General features: G+C 36.1%; 1 protein-coding gene across 2 annotated transcripts in view; it reads left to right on the plus strand.

The window, feature by feature from the left end:
- Nucleotides 1-23,192, plus strand: part of SV2C (synaptic vesicle glycoprotein 2C) — a 105,690-nt gene that overhangs the window by 60,149 nt on the left and 22,349 nt on the right. For both annotated transcript variants that reach the window (XM_030969164.1, XM_030969165.1), the window contains exons 5-6: nt 18,813-18,946; nt 19,102-19,191. In XM_030969164.1, the coding sequence (XP_030825024.1) occupies nt 18,813-18,946; nt 19,102-19,191 (224 nt within the window). The remainder of the gene's footprint in view (nt 1-18,812; nt 18,947-19,101; nt 19,192-23,192) is intronic.

Below are 23,192 nucleotides of genomic sequence, written 5' to 3' on the forward strand. Positions count from 1 at the left end.
AATGATTAAAAAAAAGGCCAAAAAATCAAGCTATCAGAAGAATCCTTTTTCAGAGTAAAAGAAGTAAGTTTATGCATCATTTTGGCAAAAATTGCTCCCAGGGCAAGCCCTGCTCCAGCATTTGAGGAGTGTGGTCACACATTGCTGTCCCCTCCCAGAAACATTCCAGGTCAAGCAAGTGCCCGTTCAGGTGTCACCATTTGTATTACATGAATTTACAAGGAGGCTCTTACGGTATTTTCTCTTTTACTACTTCTGAATTATTTCTACATGGATTTATTTTGCCAGAATTAAGCAGAGATAGAGATTTTCCTCCAAATCCCTTTCTGTACTTCTCATCATTCACATCTTCAGTGACCAGGAAGCAAAATATAATTATTATAAACTACACACCCACTTTTAAACTGCATTTATATTTGTGCATGGGTATTTCTGTGTTCTCTGCTTCTCACTAGAGGACCTGACAATGTTTGGTTTTCTCAGCTGGACTCAGAAGTTATTCAATAGCAGTGAATGAAGCTCCATCTGTAAAAAAACAATAAACTGTCATTGAACACAGTGGAATTATTCTTCTATTAATAGAAAGATACCAGGTCAACACAGTAGAATACTTCTCTCATTTACCAGTGTATTCCTTTCATCTGTAGTTCTTCTTATACAAGCCACTTTTAAAAAGTCCTAGATTCATAGGCATACCTTATCTAGCCCAAGGCAGACTGTGAAGCTATATATCTATGTTTGCCCATTGAACATTTAGATACATGTTTCTGGGGGAAAACACAGATTACTCTGTATATGTAATAGTTTATCTCTGTTGCTGTTCAAGCAGCCTAGCAGTCTGAAACAGGAGATGCCCTGGAACACAAAATAAAATGTTGATAGCTGTTGTTTTGACATCAGCATGTTGTTAACTGAAGGGTAAGTGTGATGCAGTGCTGCAGTCACCACATATGGAAAGGCTAATATCATCTGGAAGACAAGCATCTTTGTAGCCAGGCTTTTTTTATATATATCTGTTGGCCATTGTTTAAAAACTGAAAGTTTGTGTAGACCTGTTCAAGGTCTCCTAAACTGGAGCTCAAGCTGTGAAGAAGAAACATCTCCAGAGAAATGCTTCTAATTGCAACTAATTTTAAAAGTCTCAGATTAGACCGCTGAAAAGAAATTCCTCTCTACAGTGCTTATATCAGTCTGGATAGGAGAAATAACAATCATCCTATAAATACTTCTGCAAGTGCAATTTTAATTTCAGCATCCTGTTTCAAAGTAGAGTAGTTCAAAGATGTCAGACACTTCAACAGTGTATTATAATAGTCTTCAAAATGTTTGTTTTTCAAATAATGATGAATCCCAAGAAAGATACTTATATCTTACAAAATTTTTTACACCAAGTTTATTTTTAGTCTGAGAATAGGAATTAAAAAGAATTTTGAAAGTTGTTTTATCAGTTATTAAAAAAGAAAAAAGTTCTGTGCCATGATCATGAAAATCAGTCTCAATTTTTATTGTAACATATCTCCAAACTAAACATCAGGGGAAGCTAGATAAGAATTTCGGTGTCCTTAGCCTATCAGTTTTGATATTCTGTCTAATTTTATGTACTTTGCCTGTAAGAGTCATACAAGCCTTTTCTGGCTTTATGGACTATAGAGAAATCTTTTGAAATTTGCAACATTCCCTACAGTATTTTACTTAGTCATAAAAAATATTGGCTTCGCTGGTTCTTAAATCTTATTCTTGAACAAGAAGAGGAGTTCTTGACCAAAAAGAAATTAGATTGCAAGGAAGAGAACAGGATGGTGCAGGTGTCCAGGCTGTTACAGCAGAAACTGCAGGAGGAACCTGAAGCTTTTTCCAGACTCTCACACCCCACTTCTGGTATTAACCAGAGAAGAGATGAGATAGCCATGTCAAATGACATTAGTGAACAAGTCTCCACTGTATGGCCAGAGAAGAGACCTTACCTCCATAAATATACAAAAGATTCCAGTTAAATTAGGCTCCATTATTACCTAAACCACTTCAAATTTAATAATACAGAATCAAGAAAATAGTAAAAACACTTCTTTCTAAAACCTCCAGTACAAACCAGATGTAAGTTTAAACATTCTTTCAGACAAGGGTAATCACATTATATGACAGATCTTCACCTTAAGTATTCATTTTTCATCACTAGAGTCTTTTGTCCTACTAAATTGAGGACCACTTACTTGTGTTCATAAGAGAGGTATTTAGCACCATTCAGAAAACACACTTGGAGTAAAAAAGTGTGGAATAAGAAGTCTACAGAAATGGCATTCCATTTCAGAAGTGAATATTTCTTGTCTAGGTGTAATGTGTCTCTCTGGCTGTAAGTGGGAATGTATTAATATGTTCTCTATTACATCAGAGTTTTCTATTGCATCAGCAAACAATTGGTGTTTTATTCTGTGACTAAAAGTCACAGTTACAAATTATAAACTTGTCACTAGTCACAAATGATATTTCTACTTCAGTCATTTGAGCTTTACTAGAGAAGGCCATTTTTTCCTGGATGTATTTTTTTTAGAGAGGAAGTTCTTTACAGTAACAGAACTTAAAAATACAGACATAGAAGTGTCCAAATAATGTGCTTACTCTTGTCTTACAAAAACACTATATTTAAAATTTTAACAATAACTTATATTTTAAAAATTTTTAATTATGTCTCCTACTGGAAATTTTTGTATTCATTTCCTGGTCAGTAAAATATATTCACTTCTATTCTCTCTGAATATTTTTGTTTTTTTCTTTTCTCCTGTCAATATGATAAATGAATTTAAAGGGCAGAAAAAGGGACTTAATTTAGATAGGATGGAAGTTAAGTTTTAAATGCAGTTGTTATATAGTACTAATATGAACTGCCAAATATATTTACAGAATCTTCATTCTCTGGATGTTGTCAAGGGCACATGAAACTACATACTGTCCTTAACAGTTTAGAACTATGCTAAATTCACTAGACCTACCAATGGACACCTGTTGACTGTTCTTATTCTACTTTCCATAATTAGATAAGTCTTTTTTTAGGCCTAGGAGTACATAATGGCCTCTGAATGCAAATGTAAGGAGAATGGACCAATCTGTTTTTCTTTTGAGTAAGAGCTGGTTTGCAAAGTGGCCTGAAAAATATTTTTCAGTGTGTAGCAGAAGATTGTTGTGGTAAAGCAATTAAATTAATATGAAGAAATTTACTCTGTTGGCAATGAAAGTGATCCTTTTATCACCCTTTTATCATGATGGCTTGAAACACATTTTTGTTGTACTTTCCATGTCATATTTGCTCCATTTTTGTGTCATCCAACTGAAGATAAAAAAGATAAACCTATCTTCAAAACAGCAATGAAATCCCCTTCTGCATGAAAGCATCATGAACTGTATAGTAATAAAACAGGCAAGGCAGCAGGGCTGCATGCAGCAGCTATGCAGATGAGGAGATAGATACTGGCTCATTGTGCAATTCACAGCATGCAATGCACCAGGCAGTGTTAATGGAGGAATTAACCTCTCAGCCTGCTGCAGATTTAACTGAGAACACGATGGACTAAAATTGTGGAGCAGCAATGAAAAAGAAAACCTTTTAACTCCCTTATTCTGTCTGGGTTGTTGTTGGGCTAAAGGGTTTCTCAGTGTCACACAACAGCAGTGGTATTGTGTTAAAAATTCCCACACTAATGCTAAATACAGTCTGTGGGTTAGAGACTTAGGGCACAGCAAGTACTAGTGCTTGATGAGCAATAAAAGTAGAAGGATCTTAGGAGGCATCCATCTTTCAGCACTTCTGGTGTGCAGACCTGGATCCTTTTGAGTGGTAGAAGCTGTTTAGTGTGGATTTACAGAGACTCATCTGATATTTCTGTCAAGGGTTGGTAGTACAGATAATGAAAAAGATTTTATAATGGTCTGTTTGTCAAGCATCTGAATGAAACTGCCATGAAAGAAGTAAAAGCTCAGGCTGAGGTTGCAGGGGCCATTATGGACTCTGGTTTGAAGCAAGTTGATGCAACAGATGCCCCTCAAAGTTCCCTCACCCCCATTCTATTAAACAGATACTGTTTCTTCACTTGTGTTGGGGCAGACTAGAAAACAGCAAATCAAGAAAAAAATATTAGAATTTTTAAAAAATAGAAAAAGAAGGAGCATCGAATATTCCCAGCACGTGTATGCATGTCTATCAAATTATCCTGGCTGGTAGCTCCAAATGGAAAACAGAAAGCTTCTTGGCCAAATAACCCTGCACTGGTAGAAAAAGTACATTGGTCCTCATTTAATTTCTAAAATTCTGGACTCTCAATTTTTAAAAATTCCAATTACTTTTCTATTGTTTTCCTCAAACATGTCTTTAAAAATTTTCCTTTTCAAGGCAGTTTAGAACAAATTCACGCCATAGAAACAGCTGTTTGGGAAAAAGTTGAACCCAAGGCATGATTTTCTATTATATGGTAGTTTGGTATTTTTGCAGAACGTGTCTGAATTTCATCAGTTGTCCAGTACAAAGAGAAATACCAAAGAAGATGGCCTGGGCAAGAGAACCATGGGTTTTTTTCTCAGCTATAAAAAACCCACTAATGTGCCAAGAAATTTGCAGAATTTGAAATCAGTATATTGTCCTTTTTCTTAAGACTTGGAGGAAACATGTGAACCAAAATTTAAAACCAAGAACAAATTTTCAAATTTGCCTCATACAATTCCCTTTCTGATATATCTTCTCTCTTCCGAACCAGCCTTCACAAATGAAAAATACTATTTAAGGTTTAAAGAAGTTAGAGCTTTGTTAAGGTTGAATCTGCGTTTGCTGAGACTGTGTCATGCTGTATAAATGGAATAGATCAGATGTAAAGCCATCCACTATGTCACACAACATCTTTTGATCTGTTTTACATTCCTCTAAGAGACAAAGTGATTGATCCCCAATGTGCTATGCTTCCCCCCTGCAAATACTTAATGCACTTACATTTATCAGGTATTCTGCATATGAAGCTTTATCTATACCTTTTAAAATCTGAGTTAATTAAAGTGTGTACAAGGCAGTTTCAATGTTAACTTGAGTTATCAACTTCTATTTGTGAATTGTTCCTCATTTGAAATAATCCTATTAAATTAGATTACACTGAATGTGTACTTTTAAAAAATCTTAATCTTTAGGAACCACAATAATGACAGAGTACAGCAGAGTTTAGAAGTGCTGCTTATGCAAATCTAGCTAGGAGAGCAAATAAACCCCACTTTATCAGTTTTTTTTTTTTTATTTTCTGTGGTCTAATGCAGAGTTTGATATGGTCATTTCAATGTTTATATTTGCAAGCCCTAGAAGTTTAAGTAGCTTTTAGCACATCTACTTAATGAGCACTGAAGATGCTCATTAGTGAGCTTCAAATATAACCTTTTCCTTGGCACTTCAGGCTGAAGGTGAAAAAGAAAATTTGTTTAGGGAGAGGTTCAGTAAAAATCTAGCAAATTGTTTTGTGAGCAAAGAAGATACGAGGCTCAGTTTCCTAGGGGTTTCTGTCAATCACCTTTTGATCCTGGTGAACTCCCTTCTGCCCTCTCTTCCCCTATGTTGTTTACAAGGCACCACAGCAGTCCTTTTAGTTTGTCCTTGCTTTCTCTAGGTCCCTTTCTGCCATACTCTCTACAGTTCCCCCTTCTTTCTCCCAGAACTCTGGAATAAGAAACATTCAGATATCCACACTCTCTCCATGCTCCCTGGTGCAGTACGGCCCTGGCCTAGCTGCTGTAAAGTAGAAAGCAACTCATTTTGACCTGGGTCAGACCAGTGCCAAACTCAGTGGATTGAGTGGCTATGCAGCATTCCCCATCCCCAGATAGGCTTCAGCATCCCTGAGGGACCACTGATATCTCCTGCCTTTTCCTTCATCTTCCACTGGACTCTCTCTTCTCTGCCTGGGCAGCATATTTCACAAGGCTTTGGAGAATGTGACTATCTTTGGGACTATTACTTCCTGTGACATTTGATTGAAGCATCTTAATGGCTTTAAAGAATGCTGGTGGAGGAACTGACAGACAGGTGAACAGACTGTTGCCATAAACATCATTGTTCAATGCCATAAACACAATTTTCTACAAAAACTGTAATAATAGTCAATCATTCTTATGACAATAAAATTGTCAACTTCTCAGCCTCACTCTTAATGAAAAATTAGTTTCCCACAATAAATTGGTCTTGAGTATAATTTAGGGAAATTTACATTCAGGTTAATAAAGCTGCCTTACAAACCTGTTCAGACTGACCAGCAGAAGTACCTGCATTGTCAGACATTAATCTTGCTTTTCATGTCTAGAAACAAGGAAGATGCTAATCAGATAAGATTTGTTTGTTAATATTTTTAATGTTAAATCACAAAAAAACTATGTTTGATTTTTTGACTGTTCTACAACAGATGAAAAAATCATGAGATAAAGCATTTACAAAAATACATTAATTTCCTCTGGAACATAATATGACAGTATAAATTTGCCAACCATACTTTCATATTATTTCTGTGGCTTGCAGAGCTATCTACTTTGAAGAACTTGGTGATTTTCCTTTTTGTAACACTTTCTTTTCACTTTAATAATATATTCTTTCTAAGGATTGCATATACAATTGGAATATAGTTTTTCAATTTGCAGTCCAGTTGCCTTTAAAATAAAATTAACAAAATCAATTGCAAATGACATTGTATTTTTTTTTCAGGAAGTTTGCTCATACTTTTTCTCAAAGGAAAATATTTTGTGTTACTTTTGAAAATCATGCCTACTTTAGTGAAAGTATTTCCATTGAGGTCTATGCAAATATCCATGCTTACCAGAGTATCTGACTGTCACACTTTTAGGAGAGGAACTTGTTCAAAAATTTGGCAAAACCAGATCTACCTCCCTTACAGTGTTTGTGCACTTCATATTTCCAAGACAGCTCTGTTTTTATACCTTAGAAAGATGTTAGCAGAAAACAGTATAAAATGAGCAGTGACAAGCATTAAGATTTCATAGTGAGAGCTCTAGGCTGAGCTTTCCATTCCCAATTTCCTCAGCTTTGGTGCTGGGCAAGGTGAAGAAATGCTGCTTTCTACTACTCACTGTTCCTCCCTTACTGTTTGAGTTGGTATTGTTTTCTTTTTAGTATTGGGGCAGTTTGATTTTAGGCATTGAAAGTTTTGGTCCCCCTCTTAGTTGTTTCAAGAAAGTGGCACTGCCATATAATAAAAAAGTTAGAAAATACAGATAAAGATGCAGTAAAGGTAAGGCTTTTAAGTAGTTTTATTTTCCCACAGAAACATTATTTAGTTCAGTCTGATACAAACATTTGATTCCTTTATGATTCTAGGCTCTCAGGGAAGTAATGACGCTGTATAAAAGAAAGAATGTAAAATAATTGTTTTGATTCCTTTATGATTCTAGGCTCTCAGGGAAGTAATGACGCTGTATAAAAGAAAGAATGTAAAATAATTGTTTTCTTAATGTATTATGTTTTCATTATTTCCTTCATAATTGCATTTCAAACACTGTGACTGACTGCTCACAGGCACAATCCACTCCTGCTGCCACTATGATAGACTGAGAATTATTAGTACTGATTTGAGTGTGCAAAAAATATTTTGTTGGATGTTTGACCAAGGCTTGAATTCAAGACTTCTGACTCATTGTTCACACAGAACAGAAAGGCCCTACAATCTGTACAGTAAGGCCAGAAATGTGACCAGGCTTGTTCAATTGACTGCTGTTAGATTAGAAGATAATTCCTAGAATGCACATTAGCTCTAATAATTTGATCACATAAACTACCTGCTTAGTCTATCTGTCTCTCTCACAGGGATAGGATATTGCTCCTTTTCATTTTTTTTAAGAGAAAACAAGAGACAAGCGAAATAACGAAAAAGGAAATAATACTTTAATCACAGCACTGATATGCTCATTGAAAATTAGCTATTTCTTGCAACACTGTTCAAACAAATAAATACAAAAGTTAAATTTTGAAAGAGTTTCTTGAATTAAAGAGATATTCTGTTGTTACACTGCAGCAGCACACAAAAGGGTAGAATGTGTATCACTGATAAAAGACATGTCCTCTTGGTATTCTTCAAATATTGTTCCAGCATTTCAATTAATGTTTTGTTTCTATGTTAAGATAGATAAGGAGACCCCATTTTCTTTTCATAAGCTACAGTGTTTCATTGTGCCTTTTACTGATTGTCTTTTTTGATTAATTGCTTCTCTTTCCTGCTTTTCCATGAGCCCATTATTTAAATATCCTTAGTCCAGATGCACATAAATCACTGGGAGCCTGGAGCAGGACAAGAACACTTACATTTTCAATTAGTTTCCACATCTAACTGCTGCTTTTAGTAGTGTCTGCAACAACTCATTACTTCAAATATAGCACCATTTGTGATCTCGTGGCTGTGATGGTGGAGGGCACCACACAAGAATACATGGATATCATTGTATCTATATTTTCACACAAGAATACATAGATATCATTGTATCTGTATTTTGTGTATGGGTAGGACAACAATATGAAAGGATTCTATTGAAGACAAGTGTTTCCTTATAGACTTTGTTCACAATGGCTACTGCACAGGGCATTTGACTGTTTTATATTGTCTTCTTATAGAAGTGGATTCTGTTTGCTCTCAATGATTTGCTCTTTTTGTACTCTTTGGCACTGTCCAAACAGATGCCTCAAAATTAATGCAAAACCATTTTTCAGTTCTTAAATAAAGTAGTGGAGAACTACTAACTACATGTTGGAGAATGGAGGTAAAAAACTTAATACAAATTTAAAGCTACATACAAATGAAGTTCATACAATGTTTGAAGCACATTTTAGTGACATTTGGTTGCAGAGTCTTGGTGCCAGCATTGGCCATGTTATTTTGAAACCCTGACAGCAGCATCTCTTAACATTCTGTCTCCCCCACTTCTGACATTAATTGCATCTCTTTGAACCATCATCTCTGGAAAGCTTGACATAACCTTTTCTTAGACTGACAAGCCTCTAAGTTGTGATGTTGTCAGTGTTGTGGCTGGCAGATTTTACTCTTTGTTTTGCAGATTGTGAGGCGCCTTCCTTGAACAGCTGCACAGAGCCAGACCCAAGCCAGGACTTTGTAGAAATGCCTGAATACATAAATCTCTGGGGCCACTGACTCAGTCAGCCAAACAGTCAGATCAATTATGTGCCATAGTGCTTGTAATGAGATTTTCAGCTACATATTAACCCTTGGTGGCTTATTCTTTTTTATTTATTTATTTATATCTGAGTGCTTAAAACATCATCTTTACAGTTTTAAGTCTCCATTGTAAACTTAATGCAATTATTGAATAGATCTTATTCATACTGGAGAAATACATTTCAATATTTACGCTTACTTTTATCTGGTTGTCAAGCTAAGAAAGTTCAGCTACTGCTGGTTTTTGATAGCTGATTTTCATAAAATGCTTCTAGGCCGTATGGACACAAAAAATTACGATAAAGAAATCTTTCTTCCATAGTTAGCCTTAGTCAGCTAGGTAGTATTCTGTAAATCCAGTTGAAAAGTGTCTGGTGGTCATTAAATTCAGGAAGGATATAAACCACTGAACTATTACCATCCCAGCACTAATTTTTTTCCCTAAGTCAATGGGATTACAAAGACATTAGGAAGATTCAAAATGTATTTATAAAAGAGCATCAGAGCAGTAACAAAAGTATTTACTTCCGTAGGACTGCAAATGGTGCCATATAATGTAGCTTTATATTAGGTCTTTAAAATGAGAAAATTTTCCAAATCAAATTTACATGCAGAAATGTGACAAAAGCAGACATTTAAAGTTAAATAAAACTTTTGAGCTTTTGATTACATACCACAGCTCTTTTCATCTGAACCCTGGACAAAAGTTGACCTGTGTTCTTCTACACTAATTTCTAGCAGACTCGGGCAGTTTACTCTGAGCAATGCCTTAAGTTTTAGCTTTCATATTTCAGATTTCTGTACTGCCTTAATGTGTGACTCTGAACTTCATATAAAGTATTAGCAAGTTCTCTTCACAGGGCAGTTAGACAAACAATCCTTTTCCAGCCTGAGAACCAAGGACACTGTTGCAGCTTCAGGCCCAGAAAGGTACAAACAACAGCAAATTGGGGAGAGCAGTCTGGGAGGATGGGACTTCATAACCTGGAGCTGTAATTGGACAATTAACCCCAATCTGTAAATGGACCAAAACTTATAAAAGCGTGAAAACTCGTGTCCATCTTGGGTCCATCTTGGGCAGAGCCCCAGCTGGGCTCTTGTACTGCCCAAGGTGTATCCTTTGAAGGCCTTTTAATAAATACCTGCTTTATTCCTTTAACTCTGCCTAGCCTCTGTTCCAGGTCAGCCTCTAGCCATCAGGGCCATGAGTGCACAGAAGGGAAGTTCAGAACCTTCTAGCCTTCTATAATGTGCATATTTACTTAATTTCAATAGCTACACAATATTTCTCATTTTAAATTTCAGGAGTGTGGAATCCACTTAAGTTTCTGGAGAGATTTTACACTGATTTGTATTTTAGAAACTATGGGGTAGAGCAGAATAAAATTATTTTGAGAATGCATAAAGTAGATTATTTTAGAAACACTGATTTAACATCTAAGCAGAAAATTAGAGATTTGCCATAGCAAGCTTTCAAAATCTGTGCTCGTTAACCAATTAACCAAGAGCTCTAACAAGTGAGCATATACCCACTTCTCAAAGACTATAATGATATTTGCATTCAGAATAAAGCCATGTTGAAGTTAGTCAGGTTCAATTCCTGGTAATGGGTGTCTGAAGTCTGGTTAAATGATGGGACAGAGGCAAAACTCTTAATGGTGATCATTAAAGTCAAGATGTTGCAATGTTGTCTTGAAGTGCTTTTTTGGCAGGTTTCCAGTCCTACAGGATAGTTGCATTGCAATTGTGTTCAGAATTCCTAAGGTGCAAAATTGTATCCTGTATGATGCTGGAGATATTACACCAGCATGACATCTTAGCAAAGTGCATTTCCACTGTTTCTCTCTCATGTGAGAATGGAAACTTCTCGGTGGCCAAGATTACAGAAGTACAGAGTTGCAGACCTGTCTCCACTCCTCATCAGTGGCATCCTCTGTTCCTTTTGTCTAACTGGAATGCTTTACTCTTAGCCCTTTTTTTCATGAAGAGTCATGTAGTTGGGTGCAATAAATAGTTGAAGCTGGGATCAACCTAGGAAAGGCTCACAAAGTTCTCTATGGTGATCACAAATCAGCCAAACATGTCCTAGGTCAAAATGGTATTGGATAACAACCCTAAATCTCCTAGGAATGAGGTGCAGGTATATAAAGAAACCATGCAGAAGCTTTGGACAAATTTGATGTGTCTCAGTTTGGAGACAAATTTAGGAGAAAAGAGAAATGAGAGTTCCCTCTGAAGAGGAGGGCTCCTGTAATGCCTTTTGCCAATGAAAAATGAATACCAGTGGGTGAAAGTGAAAAGAAAAAAAAAGCAAACTGTTTATTAACAAAAAGCAAGCAAACAAACAAAAACCCCAAAAGGATGTCTGCAAGGCACAGAAAAGGTTTGAATAAATGCAAGACACTGAAATTTCAAAACATTAACTCCAGTCCCGACCAGACTGTGTGGCAAGGAGGGAAAGATGGTGGCTGCCCTCCTTGTCTCAAGGAAGGGGAGGAACAGGGATTTGCACAGCAGACTAGATGGGAACCTTTCTGGTGTTAGTCTCTTCCTTGCAGCAGGTGAAACTGTTGTGTTTTAGTGTCCTTTCTCATGTTGGTTCAGCTTCTCTGAGGTCTGGGGTTCACCCCACACTGGCTCCTCTAAGGGACAGAAAAAAACCCACAAAACCCAAATCAAAGCCAAAACAGTTCAAGGAACAAACAAAACAAAACAAAACAAAACAAAACAAAAAACAAACAAACCAAAAAACCACCAAAAACACCCCCCCAAAAAAACCCCACACACAAAAAAACCAAAAAACCAAAAAAACAACACCCCCCCCCAAAAAAAAAACCCCAAAAAAACCCCAACCAAAATAATGCCAGAAAATCACAAAAAAGCTGCTGAGAGGATTCCCAGTACAGGGTCCAGGCGAAGGGGAAAAAAACCCCAAACCTTCTTCAAGCTAGCAAAAAACTAATCCAACAAAAGGACCAATGTAGCGTTCCAGTCCACTCTGCCCACAGCGCACCAAAAGTGAAGGTTTGAACCAAACCCAGCAGGAACTCAAGGCTCCCAGCCCTATTCCTGAGGCCATCTTAAAGCTACAGCAGCCATTTCTGGGCATAAAGCAGATGATTAGGGGGAGAAGTATCATCATAAAACCACCCCAAGACATGATGTCCATATTTTCTTGCTCCTCTTATGGGATAATGACTTTGGGATAATGTCAATGTTTTTCTGTATGGATTTTAACAGTACAGTCTCTTCCAAAACTCTCTGTATTTTGGGTCTGATTAATACCTTATTTTTACACCTCTTCAGTGTTACTGAGGTCTTACAGCATTGAGTTAAGATTTAACCTGGGTGAGTATTACTATTTGCATCATATAAATATACAGAAAAACACAAAAAAACACTACATCTTGCCAAAAACTTGCCATATAATTGGGTGATGTTATGAAGGGTGGTGGCTTGGAGACAAACTAAAGGGCATAAACATGTATGCCTCTGTGCAAGATAACATAAGAGGAAGAGAAATCTTCTGCTTCTGTCAATTGTTTTGATGTCAGTTAATTCCTACAGTACCATTCAAGACAGAATGTTTCCTGCAAACGGTACTAAGTCAAAGGCTTTTTGTTTGTTTTTAACCTGCTGTTTATTTATAGAAGTGATAATCTGTTTTAGTGCTCCTTTACATTAGTTAAAATGGAATTTTTCCAGCTCTGTGAACTGTAAGTGAATGCTCTTGCTATCATACTTTCTCAGTCATATAGAAAGGGCGGAAGAGGCAAAAAAATTTCTGAAAATACCATAAGCTTCTTCTTGTGAATGCTCTTTACTCTTTTGACATTGTTTGTCATAGCTATTGGAACAGCTGTACCTTCTGAATAATTGGGATAGTTCCCTGAAGGAGGCTGTATAGGGTGAATATGTAGAAAATTTATAATAGTCAATTTAGTTTGCAAGTCCTTGCTCTCTGGTTCTGTATAGCTTCTCTTCTGCCTTGTTAGACTTCATAACATGAATGGATAATGAGTGATTTTGTCATATTCATGTTTGTTTGTTTAGTTGGCCAAGTATCCTTCCCAGTAAAGAAAACTGAAGTGCAAGAATAGCTTCCTTTGTTCAACTCAAGATACAGGCATGCCATTCCCATCAGGCCCATTACTGGCAACAGCCTGCTTCAAGACCCTACAGGTTTTAATATTTATCTACTAGGGAGGCAAGAGAGATTCTGATTTCATAACCATAAATAGACCAGTTATTAGACCCCCCCCTACCACTTCCAGCTTCTGCCAAGATTAGATAGATAACATGACCAGACTGTTGGGTAGCTGCAGTTCTCTTATTAGGGATATTGCTTTAATTCTCTTATATTATTAGGTTCATCTCTTCTTCATTTTAAATATTATCTTCTTGACTGCACTGTGAGTCACAGCATCTTAATACAGCCATACTTCAAGGCCAAGTGAAAGTCAGATTTCAGATAGACCATTTCAAACCATGCACACTTACACATCTCCCTTACCTTCCCCTCACATCTACCTCCACCCCAGCATTTATAAATATTCTGATTTGAAACGAATTTTTGTGAGTTCTTTTTTTCCTGTCAGGCCTCATACATTATTATATTTATTACTACATTTCTGTGTAAGTGAAAGCCTTACTTGTTATTACTAAACCTCGAATTTTGGGCACATAATCATACCATATCATTGTTTGAGCTATGAGGATACACAAACATCCTCCTTAATGGAAAGTAAAATTTTCGGGGCAGTTCTACAGCAGGTATTAGAGAAATTTAAAAAGTGGACTGTTGATATGACTGATCAGAGGTACTACACCTGGATTACAGTGCTATGCAGGAATGGGTTTAGTAGTATTTGAGAGCAAATTATTTTCTATGCAAAATCAGTTGTTCTTGCAGCTGTCCTGGGGATTGTTGGAATACAAAATACTGCCACTGGAGTGGCTGGACACTTGATTTTTGTAGGTCTTCAGATAAATGTCAGTGTCAGCACAGAGGAGTGACTTGGGTCTGTGCTTACAAACCCCTTCCTCTATGACAGAGGAAATGTGTCTTTAAAAAATGCTTTGTTCCTTCTCATCATGTTTTAAGTGTCAGCTCCCTCCATCATGGCCTGCCACACTTCAACTATTTCATTTCCAAATTCCTTCTTCAGAAATTACCAGTAGCTGACCTGCTGAGACTAGGTTTGTAGGGTATCTAACTCTCTATACAGGCTAAAAATAACACTGCATTTCCCATGTGATATTAATAATTTAATCACAGAAAAGACAAGTGTTCCACTTTGCGCTACTGGAATTTCACAGCAGTACAACACTGAAGAATTCTGAAAACATCATTTCTATGGTTGTTTAAAATCACGGTTTTCATCCAGTTTTGTAAAAATGTGTAGCAGATTTTCCTCAGCTACAAAATTTACCTGAAGTTTTCTCTTTTTCAGTTTCAGTGATGTTTCACCTTTATTGTAATGAGCAGCACTACAATATATGGTCTCAAAATGACACTGGCAGTTAAACTTGGTAATGCCAGGGAAGAAAAAATATAAGTGCAATAATAAGTTAAATGATGCAAGCTTCAAAATGTTTCCAGTCCTCATAATTTTGCTTTAGCTTAGATTTGGGAAATACTCAACAAAACAGCAGCATTTGATAGTAAAAGTCTTCCTGCAATAGTTTTAATCTTTATTTGTATTGAGTACGGTAACAGTGCCACCAAGTGACAATTTAGAGCAATCATGCTTCTTAGTTCCCGTAAATATTTCAAACAAAAGCATTGAGAATGAGGCCTGGAAAATAGACTTCTGACCAAAGGTTATGTGGTTAAACAGAAATAAGACAAACTATAAAATAATGTAAATTATTCCTGGGAAGAATCTGTGAAGTCTATGAATTAATGTAAGATCGTTGGTTCTTCCTCATCTGTAATTTTTAAATATGGTTCTGCATCTGCTCCCTCCTTTGATCTACTAAAAGACAGAAATCTATGAAAAATCAGGTTTTGGCAATTTATGACACTCATGAATTTAGTTCCTTTTATTCATACTGAACAAAAATTGTCAATATGCTCAGTCTTTAGCTAACCATGCCATAAAATCACAATATTTGATTGGATTATATTTGCCAACTTTAGTAACACAGAAAGGTGTTCACAACTTTATTCCTCTGGTGTATATAAACTGCCTCCTTGCCAGCCAGTATTTATACAGAGCTTGTGGCCACCCATGTTTTACATTGCCCACTTTACAATTTAGTGTAACATATATGAGTTTGTAGAGATCTATGGTGTTCCTTGCAACCCTTAGTGTGGAAAGTTAAGCAAATCATCCCCATAAACCTGCTCTCTAGTAACATGTCTGCTGTAGGAGAGGATCCTTGTGCTTGAATGTACTTACTGTTTATCAAGTGTTATACATTCATAAAATTCATCTTAATGTGGGCAGGTTTCCCTCTGTATATATTCAGAAAGTCTATGACAAAGTATCTTTTCTTTCCTTTGGAGTAAGAATTTTATAATATCTTCTTGATATATTAATATTATGGGGCTGATAGTATACTATTCTGTGAGACAAGATTTTGTTGACATTGTGCTCAACTCATAAATTGGTGATTGGCTACAAATTAGCATCTTGTACATTTTGATTTTGCTGCGCTGTGTGCTCCTGTGTTTCTGTAATCAGTAATTGCCATGTCTGTGATTCACTTGGCCTTTTCCAGCAGCCAGGAAAGCAGGAGGGTAGTATTTAGCACAAAGATTCCCGCAGCAGCTTCAGATTCGGCCATCACAGGTTTTGGGTTGCTCCTACAGTGCATTACTGCCAAGATGCATTTGGGACAAATGTTTTGCAATTCATAAAACATTGTGTCTTGCCCCTGTTCTGAGGATTAATGACTCTTGAGTACAGCATAGCCAGGGAGCAAGGGTGAAGGTCGGCTCCAGTTTTGAGCACTGCACTGAATGCAGCCATGTAGTGCTGCTGTGCCTTTGCTATTTTGCCATGAATCAGGGGAGAAGGAGATTGACTTACAGCCAAGAACACAATTTCATTTACTTCCAAGACTTGCGTACAAAGGGAATGAAAGCCACTTTGTGAGCTAAATTCAGAGCTGCTCTAATGGCTCCATTATCCAGATTAGCTCATGACCTAGGGAAAAAGGATGTGTTAAGTATAAAAATAAATCCAAACTTGCTGTGCATTTGAAATACATGTTTGTTTTGCTGATCTAGTGCTGGTGCTGGAATAGATGGGAGGAAAAACCTCCAGAAAGCTCTGTGCAGATCCAGCTTTTTTTCTTAAAATTGTTTTTTTATAATAATGACATTCCTCTTTATCATTAATTCGGCAGATACATTAAATCACAAGATAAATTGCAGCAGCTAATACAGTACATAGTGAAAAAGATGGAACAAAAGCAATAAAAACTATAATGAGTATTTCACTTGACATGTCCCTTGGGTATTTTGAGGAGTAAAAAAGATGTTTTGTAGGTTGTCACAATGACAGCAGAATGAACAGAGCATTTATTGCTTTTAATTAAGTGTAGTATGGTTCACTTATATTAATAAATGACAACTAAAAATAAATTACCAAGAGCATTTTCCAGGACTGGCTACAGAGGACAAGATGTTGCTGTTGCTTTATAACAGGTATAAAGCCAGGTTGATTTCATTTACTGCAGAATTGCCCTTTGTACAGCTCAATCTCATAAAACATAAACTGGAGCTGTGAAAGGCAGATTGCCTAACTATTCCAGTGGCTTCGTGTATTTCTGGAACAGTTTTTAGTAACAACAAAAGCCAGTACCTTGGCTGATACTGAACGTTCTGAAAGAAAGAAACTCCTACCCTGTGCTGCCTTCCCTGCAGCACTAGCAATTGCACAGAGATTGAGATCAACTCACTGTCAGACCAAAAAATAACTTCACCAAATAATTCTCCATTAGATGTTTTTTTTCCTATAATTTAAATTACGTAATGAAGTATATTATTCTAATTATTAGAATAAAATGTGTACACAATATAAAAAACACAGGTGTGGTCTCTAATTGCTTCATTAACACACTCTAAACCTTTCTTTACTTCCTTCCCTTCACAATTTAGATGTAAAATAAATCCACATTATTTAAGTCTTGAAATTCCATAAGTTCAAATGTTAACATTTTCCAAAAATCAATAAAGAGTGAATTCTGATACACTTTCATGTCCTTGTTTTTGTTTACAATTTTATTTGTAAATTTTAATTCCAGGTGATATTTTTGAATAAAATTTAACATTAATTTTTAGACATCCTTGTTCAGCTGGAAGGATATTTTGAGCAGTAAAGTATGTCCATATGGAGCCTTACTTGAAAAAAATTACATGGGATTCCAAGATCATTGTCAATACATTTACAGATTTTATACCTTGCTCCCTGGGGTAAAGGTGGCAGTGCTCAATGGCTGCAGAGCAAAGTAGTATAATTTCAGAAACATAGGAAATTTGTAGGAGACGAGAAAAACAGATATTCTCACATCTGTTCATCAAGATTTTTCACCAAACCATTGGTAAAGAGTAAAAATAAATCATAGGTTGACAGTATTTTTCATGTGGTAGTATGTAAGTACATTAATATGAGAAAGAAATTTTTCCCAATTATGTGTTTATGATCCACAGCATAGAATCTTTACACTCCAAAACACACTTTACATTTCTCACAAAAGTACCTCCTTTGGAGAATTATTTAATAGGCCATTTGTTACTATATCCTACCAGTTGTTTACTGACATCCAGATGGATTTAACTAACTATGTCTTTTGCCTAGAAAAATCAGGTAGCAAGTAATAGGTTAATCCAGTGTATCAGTTCTTTCATTACCCAAGACTTCATTTTCTTCCAGTAACCTCTTCTGTCCTTTACCATTGTTCCTATCTTCCACTCACCTTTTAATAAGTTAACCTTGAAAATTTTACTTGAAAATTCCTGCTGTGCTGAAGCCAGACTAAAAGGCCAGGTAGTTACCAAATAATACTTTTCTCTTTCTTAAGATAAATTCTTAGTTTTCTTATAATTATAACATTTCAATAGTCCAATCATAATATACCAACCAACCATATATTTTATTAAAAATCTGAACTACCGGTCCTCCAGTTTCACATGGGTGATTCTTATTAAGAGTATCAAAATCAAGTTTGTAGAAATAGTTAAGGAGAGCTATAAAATTCCATAAAACATATAATTTGTGTGCAGTTTTTTAAGTCTCTTCACTTCCGTTGTTCATAGAAAACTATTTCTTTGTATATATATTCCTATGCATGGTGATGATGTTCCTGTTTGGTTCACATCACTATCTTAATAGAGATTTTGTTAAGAGAATTGAAAGAAGCTTCTTCATCCCTAAACAAGAAAGATTTTCATCCATAATACAACTACTTTCCAGTATGACTAATCGCATGCAAGAGGCTAAAAGTCATAGTGTAAAACTACTTTTTAGGTGGCCAATATTTGTGGAAATATATCAGTCAATCTTCATTTAAATACAGGTATCATTTTGCATGTACAAGAAGCAAAATATATAGGATAACACATATAATACTCCTTATTTGTCTACATTTTGTGAATTTCTGCTTCCACAGGATGGAGTTTCAGCATGGGCTCTGCCTACCAGTTCCACAGCTGGCGAGTATTTGTGATTGTCTGTGCACTGCCTTGTGTCTCTTCTGTGGTTGCCCTCACCTTTATGCCGGAAAGCCCACGGTTCCTGCTGGAGGTATAACTTCCCAAATGGTTTCTATATTCCAGTGAAAATTATTTCAGTTTTATATCATGACTTCTACCAAACAGGCATTTAGATCATTCAGGGACTATAGGTAGCAACTCAATTTGTATGTATGTTGCACTTCAAAGTTTTGTTCTAACATTTAGGTTGGAAAACATGATGAAGCTTGGATGATACTCAAGCAAATTCATGACACAAACATGCGTGCTCGTGGTCAGCCCGAGAAAGTCTTCACTGTGAGTATTGCTTTTAAAGCTAATCACCTATCACATCAGCAAGCCTCCTGACTGGTGAGGTCTGGACAGCTTAAGCAATCAATATTAATTCTCTAAATGGCTAAGCCAATTTTTGGCACTCTAAATACCTAAATAAAAAGTATTGTGAATTCCTACTGAAATTGTTATATATAAAACGTCTGCTAACAAATCAGCCTTTGGCCAGGATATTCACGGATATATAAAGCCACAGCATGATAATTTTATCTGGCGTATCAAGATAGTTAATAGATTCTACCTGTGTTTTATTTGTTAAATTTTGACCCTCAGTAGGCACATAGTCCAAATTAGTTAGCTGTTGTGTCTTTAGGATTTGGAATTTTTCCCCATTCTTATCAGGTAACACAATGGTTTTAAAAACTACATGTTCATTTCTGTGAAATAGTAATTCCAAACATTTACTATTCTCAAAATATCTTGGAGGCTCAAATTCATTTTGAGGCTTAATTATAAAATCCCATTTAAAGTGTCGATGGGTTGTTTCTATTGGAGTAGAAATTGCCAATTCAAAAATAGAATTTTTTATGGCATTTTTGTTGTTTTTGGTGACTATACAAAACAATCTTGTCTTCTTGGATACAGGGAAGTATCAAACAGCACGTTCTTGCTTTGAAATCCAGTTGGCCTCTCCAGTTTGTGCAGTGCAGTGGCAGTATGTGCACCCTCAGAGCCATGTGTGGGATGTTTTTCCTCTTCTAGAAGCTTTCTTCTTATTTTAACGCACATGTAACTCAATTAAGAAATCCTCTTAAAGGTTCTGCATTTGCAGGCAGTGTTGAGGAACGACCATCTGACCACATAACTTATATTCCACCGAGATTTGCAGTTTGCTGCCTTGAATGTAGTTTCTATTGCTTCCATTTAAACCTTTCCACAAAGAAGCTCAAGAATTCCTATATTTAACTTGAAAGAAAGCTGGTTAGCACATTTACCATGTTAAATCCACATTTTGCTACACTGGTGAGCTACCCCTAATCCCACCTAATCTAATATTTTATCTTCTGATTTAATTTATTAGTAAAGGGATATGCCTAGCACCATACAGCTATGGTGTAATTTCACAATTGGCTCTTGCTGATCTGAGCCGCTTTCAGACAGAATATGCCTGCTCCTGGTGACTCCAGGGGTGTTTTTTTTTCTGCTACTATTGATATTCATTGACTGATTTCACAGTCAGCCATAGTGCTGACCCTGTCTCCCTTTAGTATTGGTTTAAGCACAAGGAAGAGGAACAGAAATGTGCTAGGAGAAAATGTGGGCGAAAGGATAAACCTCTCACGTCACTTTGACGTAATTGTAATCACGTCCCAAAGCAGCTGTCAAGAACAAAGCAAAGCACATGCTTGTTGTTTCCAGCTCTTGTGCTCTAACAAGCCTTTGTCTCTATGGTTGTTAAAATGTGACGCTCAGACACTTTATCTACAGTCACTTTTGTAAATTGGTCAGACATTAATTTTTCCATTTTCTGCCTTGAGCATTAGGAAAACTCTGCTCCATATATCAAGTTGAGACTAGAAATACTGCTCTGTGTGTCAAGGTTAGACATATATAGAAGTCCCTATTTTTAGCTCACATTAAAATGATTAGAAAATACATCATTCTCTTATTTTTGTACATGAGCACTTCATCTCATAAAACCCAGAAAGCAAAGATCTTATGCATAATTTTTTGACATATCACTTTAGGTTTTTTTCTGTGAGTCCTCAATATTGTGACATTTTGTCTCACTAATTTATTCATATACTTCTCCTAAACTGTCTATACTCCTCATTTGCTTATCCAATGCCATTCTATGATTTATGCTTTACTATTTTCCTCCACTTAATGTTGTTAGTTACATCAGACACACTTTGATAGTAGGTTTTCTGACTCTATAGACAATGTAACTTTTCTCAATTACACCTATACTTTTAGTGTCATTTTCTTTTATGCATTTTCCTGAATTATATTGATTTCATCTTTTTCTTGAAGCTTTTTATTTCCCCCGCAGGTTACGTTTATTCTTGTTACTCATCTTATTGGGGGGATTATCTTCAAGCCTTTAGAAAGAGATGGCATCAAATGACAAGTAGTTGGGTTTAGAGTTAATCCAAAATGGAATATTCTGATTCCTGAATTAATTTAGAGGGTAGATCTTGAAGAATTTGAAGAATTTATCCTGAAAGCAGTGACACTAACAGACATCAATAAATGAATAGTATCTTCAATCACAGAACTACCAAAGTTAGATGTTTATGTACATGCTTTATTATCTTCCTGGGTTTTTTAAATACCTATTCATTAAATCTCTTGGTTTAAATATTTAAGTAAAAAAAATCAAAATGCATCCTTAAAATCAAAATTTTCTCTACTCCTCTATTGCCACGTATTGATTCCTTTTCCTGCAAATATTTCTCTTTGCAACAAGTCTTGATTTTTTAAAATTTAAAACATTGCATATTTCTAACCATTGCTTTTGAACAGAAGCATCATTTTCATTAAAACAGGTTTTCTTTTCTGGGTTTGGCTGTTTTTTCATCCTTCATACACTGACATGCTGAATTTGCATGTTCCAGATGGACTATTATCCTGACTCAATAGGACTTTTCATATGTTAAAGAACCACCAAGGCCAGGGAACTTTTGTCCCCAGCCACATGCAGTGGTCCCAGGACACATATGTTTCCCTCAATCTCCACAGCTCCGAGTCAGGTGCCCAGTACAGTGAAAATGCTGTCCCTCAACCCACAAGAGTGAGGTTCAAAAGGCATTCCTTTTCTGCCCAGAGGAGTGGTATGTAAGGATTTCTGTATGTAGGAGATACCAGATAATTTTTGAGGACTTGACTCAGTCTTTTGCATAACATATTTCCATTAAATTAAAAGCAATTTAAGAAAATCTTGAGATCAGTGCAATGATGTGGACAGGATTATTGGAAGAGGCATGACAGGAAGTTTTCAGGCTTTTGATAAAGTCATGATCTGGCAAAACAGCAAGCTGTAGTACTTCAGAAATGAGGGTAGTTATACCTCAAGCTGTTTAGTGGGCTTTTCTGTGTTCTTGTTCATGGGACGAGGCTGCTGTTCCATCTCAAACAGTATACATCTGTAAAAGCAGTGGGCTCAAAACTTGACCTTTATCATCAATATTGCCATTCCCTGATGTCCTGTAATCCACTCTGATACATTAGAGGTGAGGGCAGGGGTTGTTCTCATTCTGTTAAGAAGAAACAGAAACTATGTCTAACTTCTGGAACTGCAGCCAAACACTAAATATGCAGTCTCTTGCTCTCTCCTTCCTTCTGTGTAAGTCCCTTTCTCTACTTTATTAATTTTCTTTCTGTTCTTGACTCATCTGCTTTTAAAATAAATTGTGGATGAATACACTGCCTTTTGTGATATCATTATGAAGCTGGGACTGGAGCAGAAACTAAAAAAAACCCATACATTAGTATATGTTTGTCAGGTCCTGTGTCTGGAAAGACCATGGTTCTGCCATTTAATTTTCCTTTTTTCTTTCATTCTTTTTTTTCTTTAGATTCTTTTTTTTTTTTTTTTTTACTTTTACTCTCTTGTGTAGCAGAACCACATCCTGGTTCTACTACACAAGAGAGTAAAATTAAAAATTAGGTTTGTAGGATGCATTACATTCTCTGTCACTGGTAATTTTCAGTATTTTTCCCTGATGTCCATCTCATTTCCCTTTAGATAAGTACGTGATTGTTCATAACAGCAATAATATGCATGGTTCCAGATAATTTTACCTAACTTCTTCTCTCTTCATTAAGTTCTCTGTTTAACACTAGAAAAAATAACAAAATAATAAAAGGTTGTCCAACTACTAATTCATAATATTTTGAATACTTCTGTTTTCATTGTTGTGTCTTTAATCAAACTACTTTCAACAATGTTGTGATAACAAGTCTGAAACAATTTGAAAGCAAATTCTGGGCATGGTGAACTGGTGGATGAAATTAATGTTTTA

This window comes from Camarhynchus parvulus, chromosome Z (assembly GCF_901933205.1).
Source record: "Camarhynchus parvulus chromosome Z, STF_HiC, whole genome shotgun sequence".
Classification (NCBI taxonomy): domain Eukaryota; kingdom Metazoa; phylum Chordata; class Aves; order Passeriformes; family Thraupidae; genus Camarhynchus; species Camarhynchus parvulus.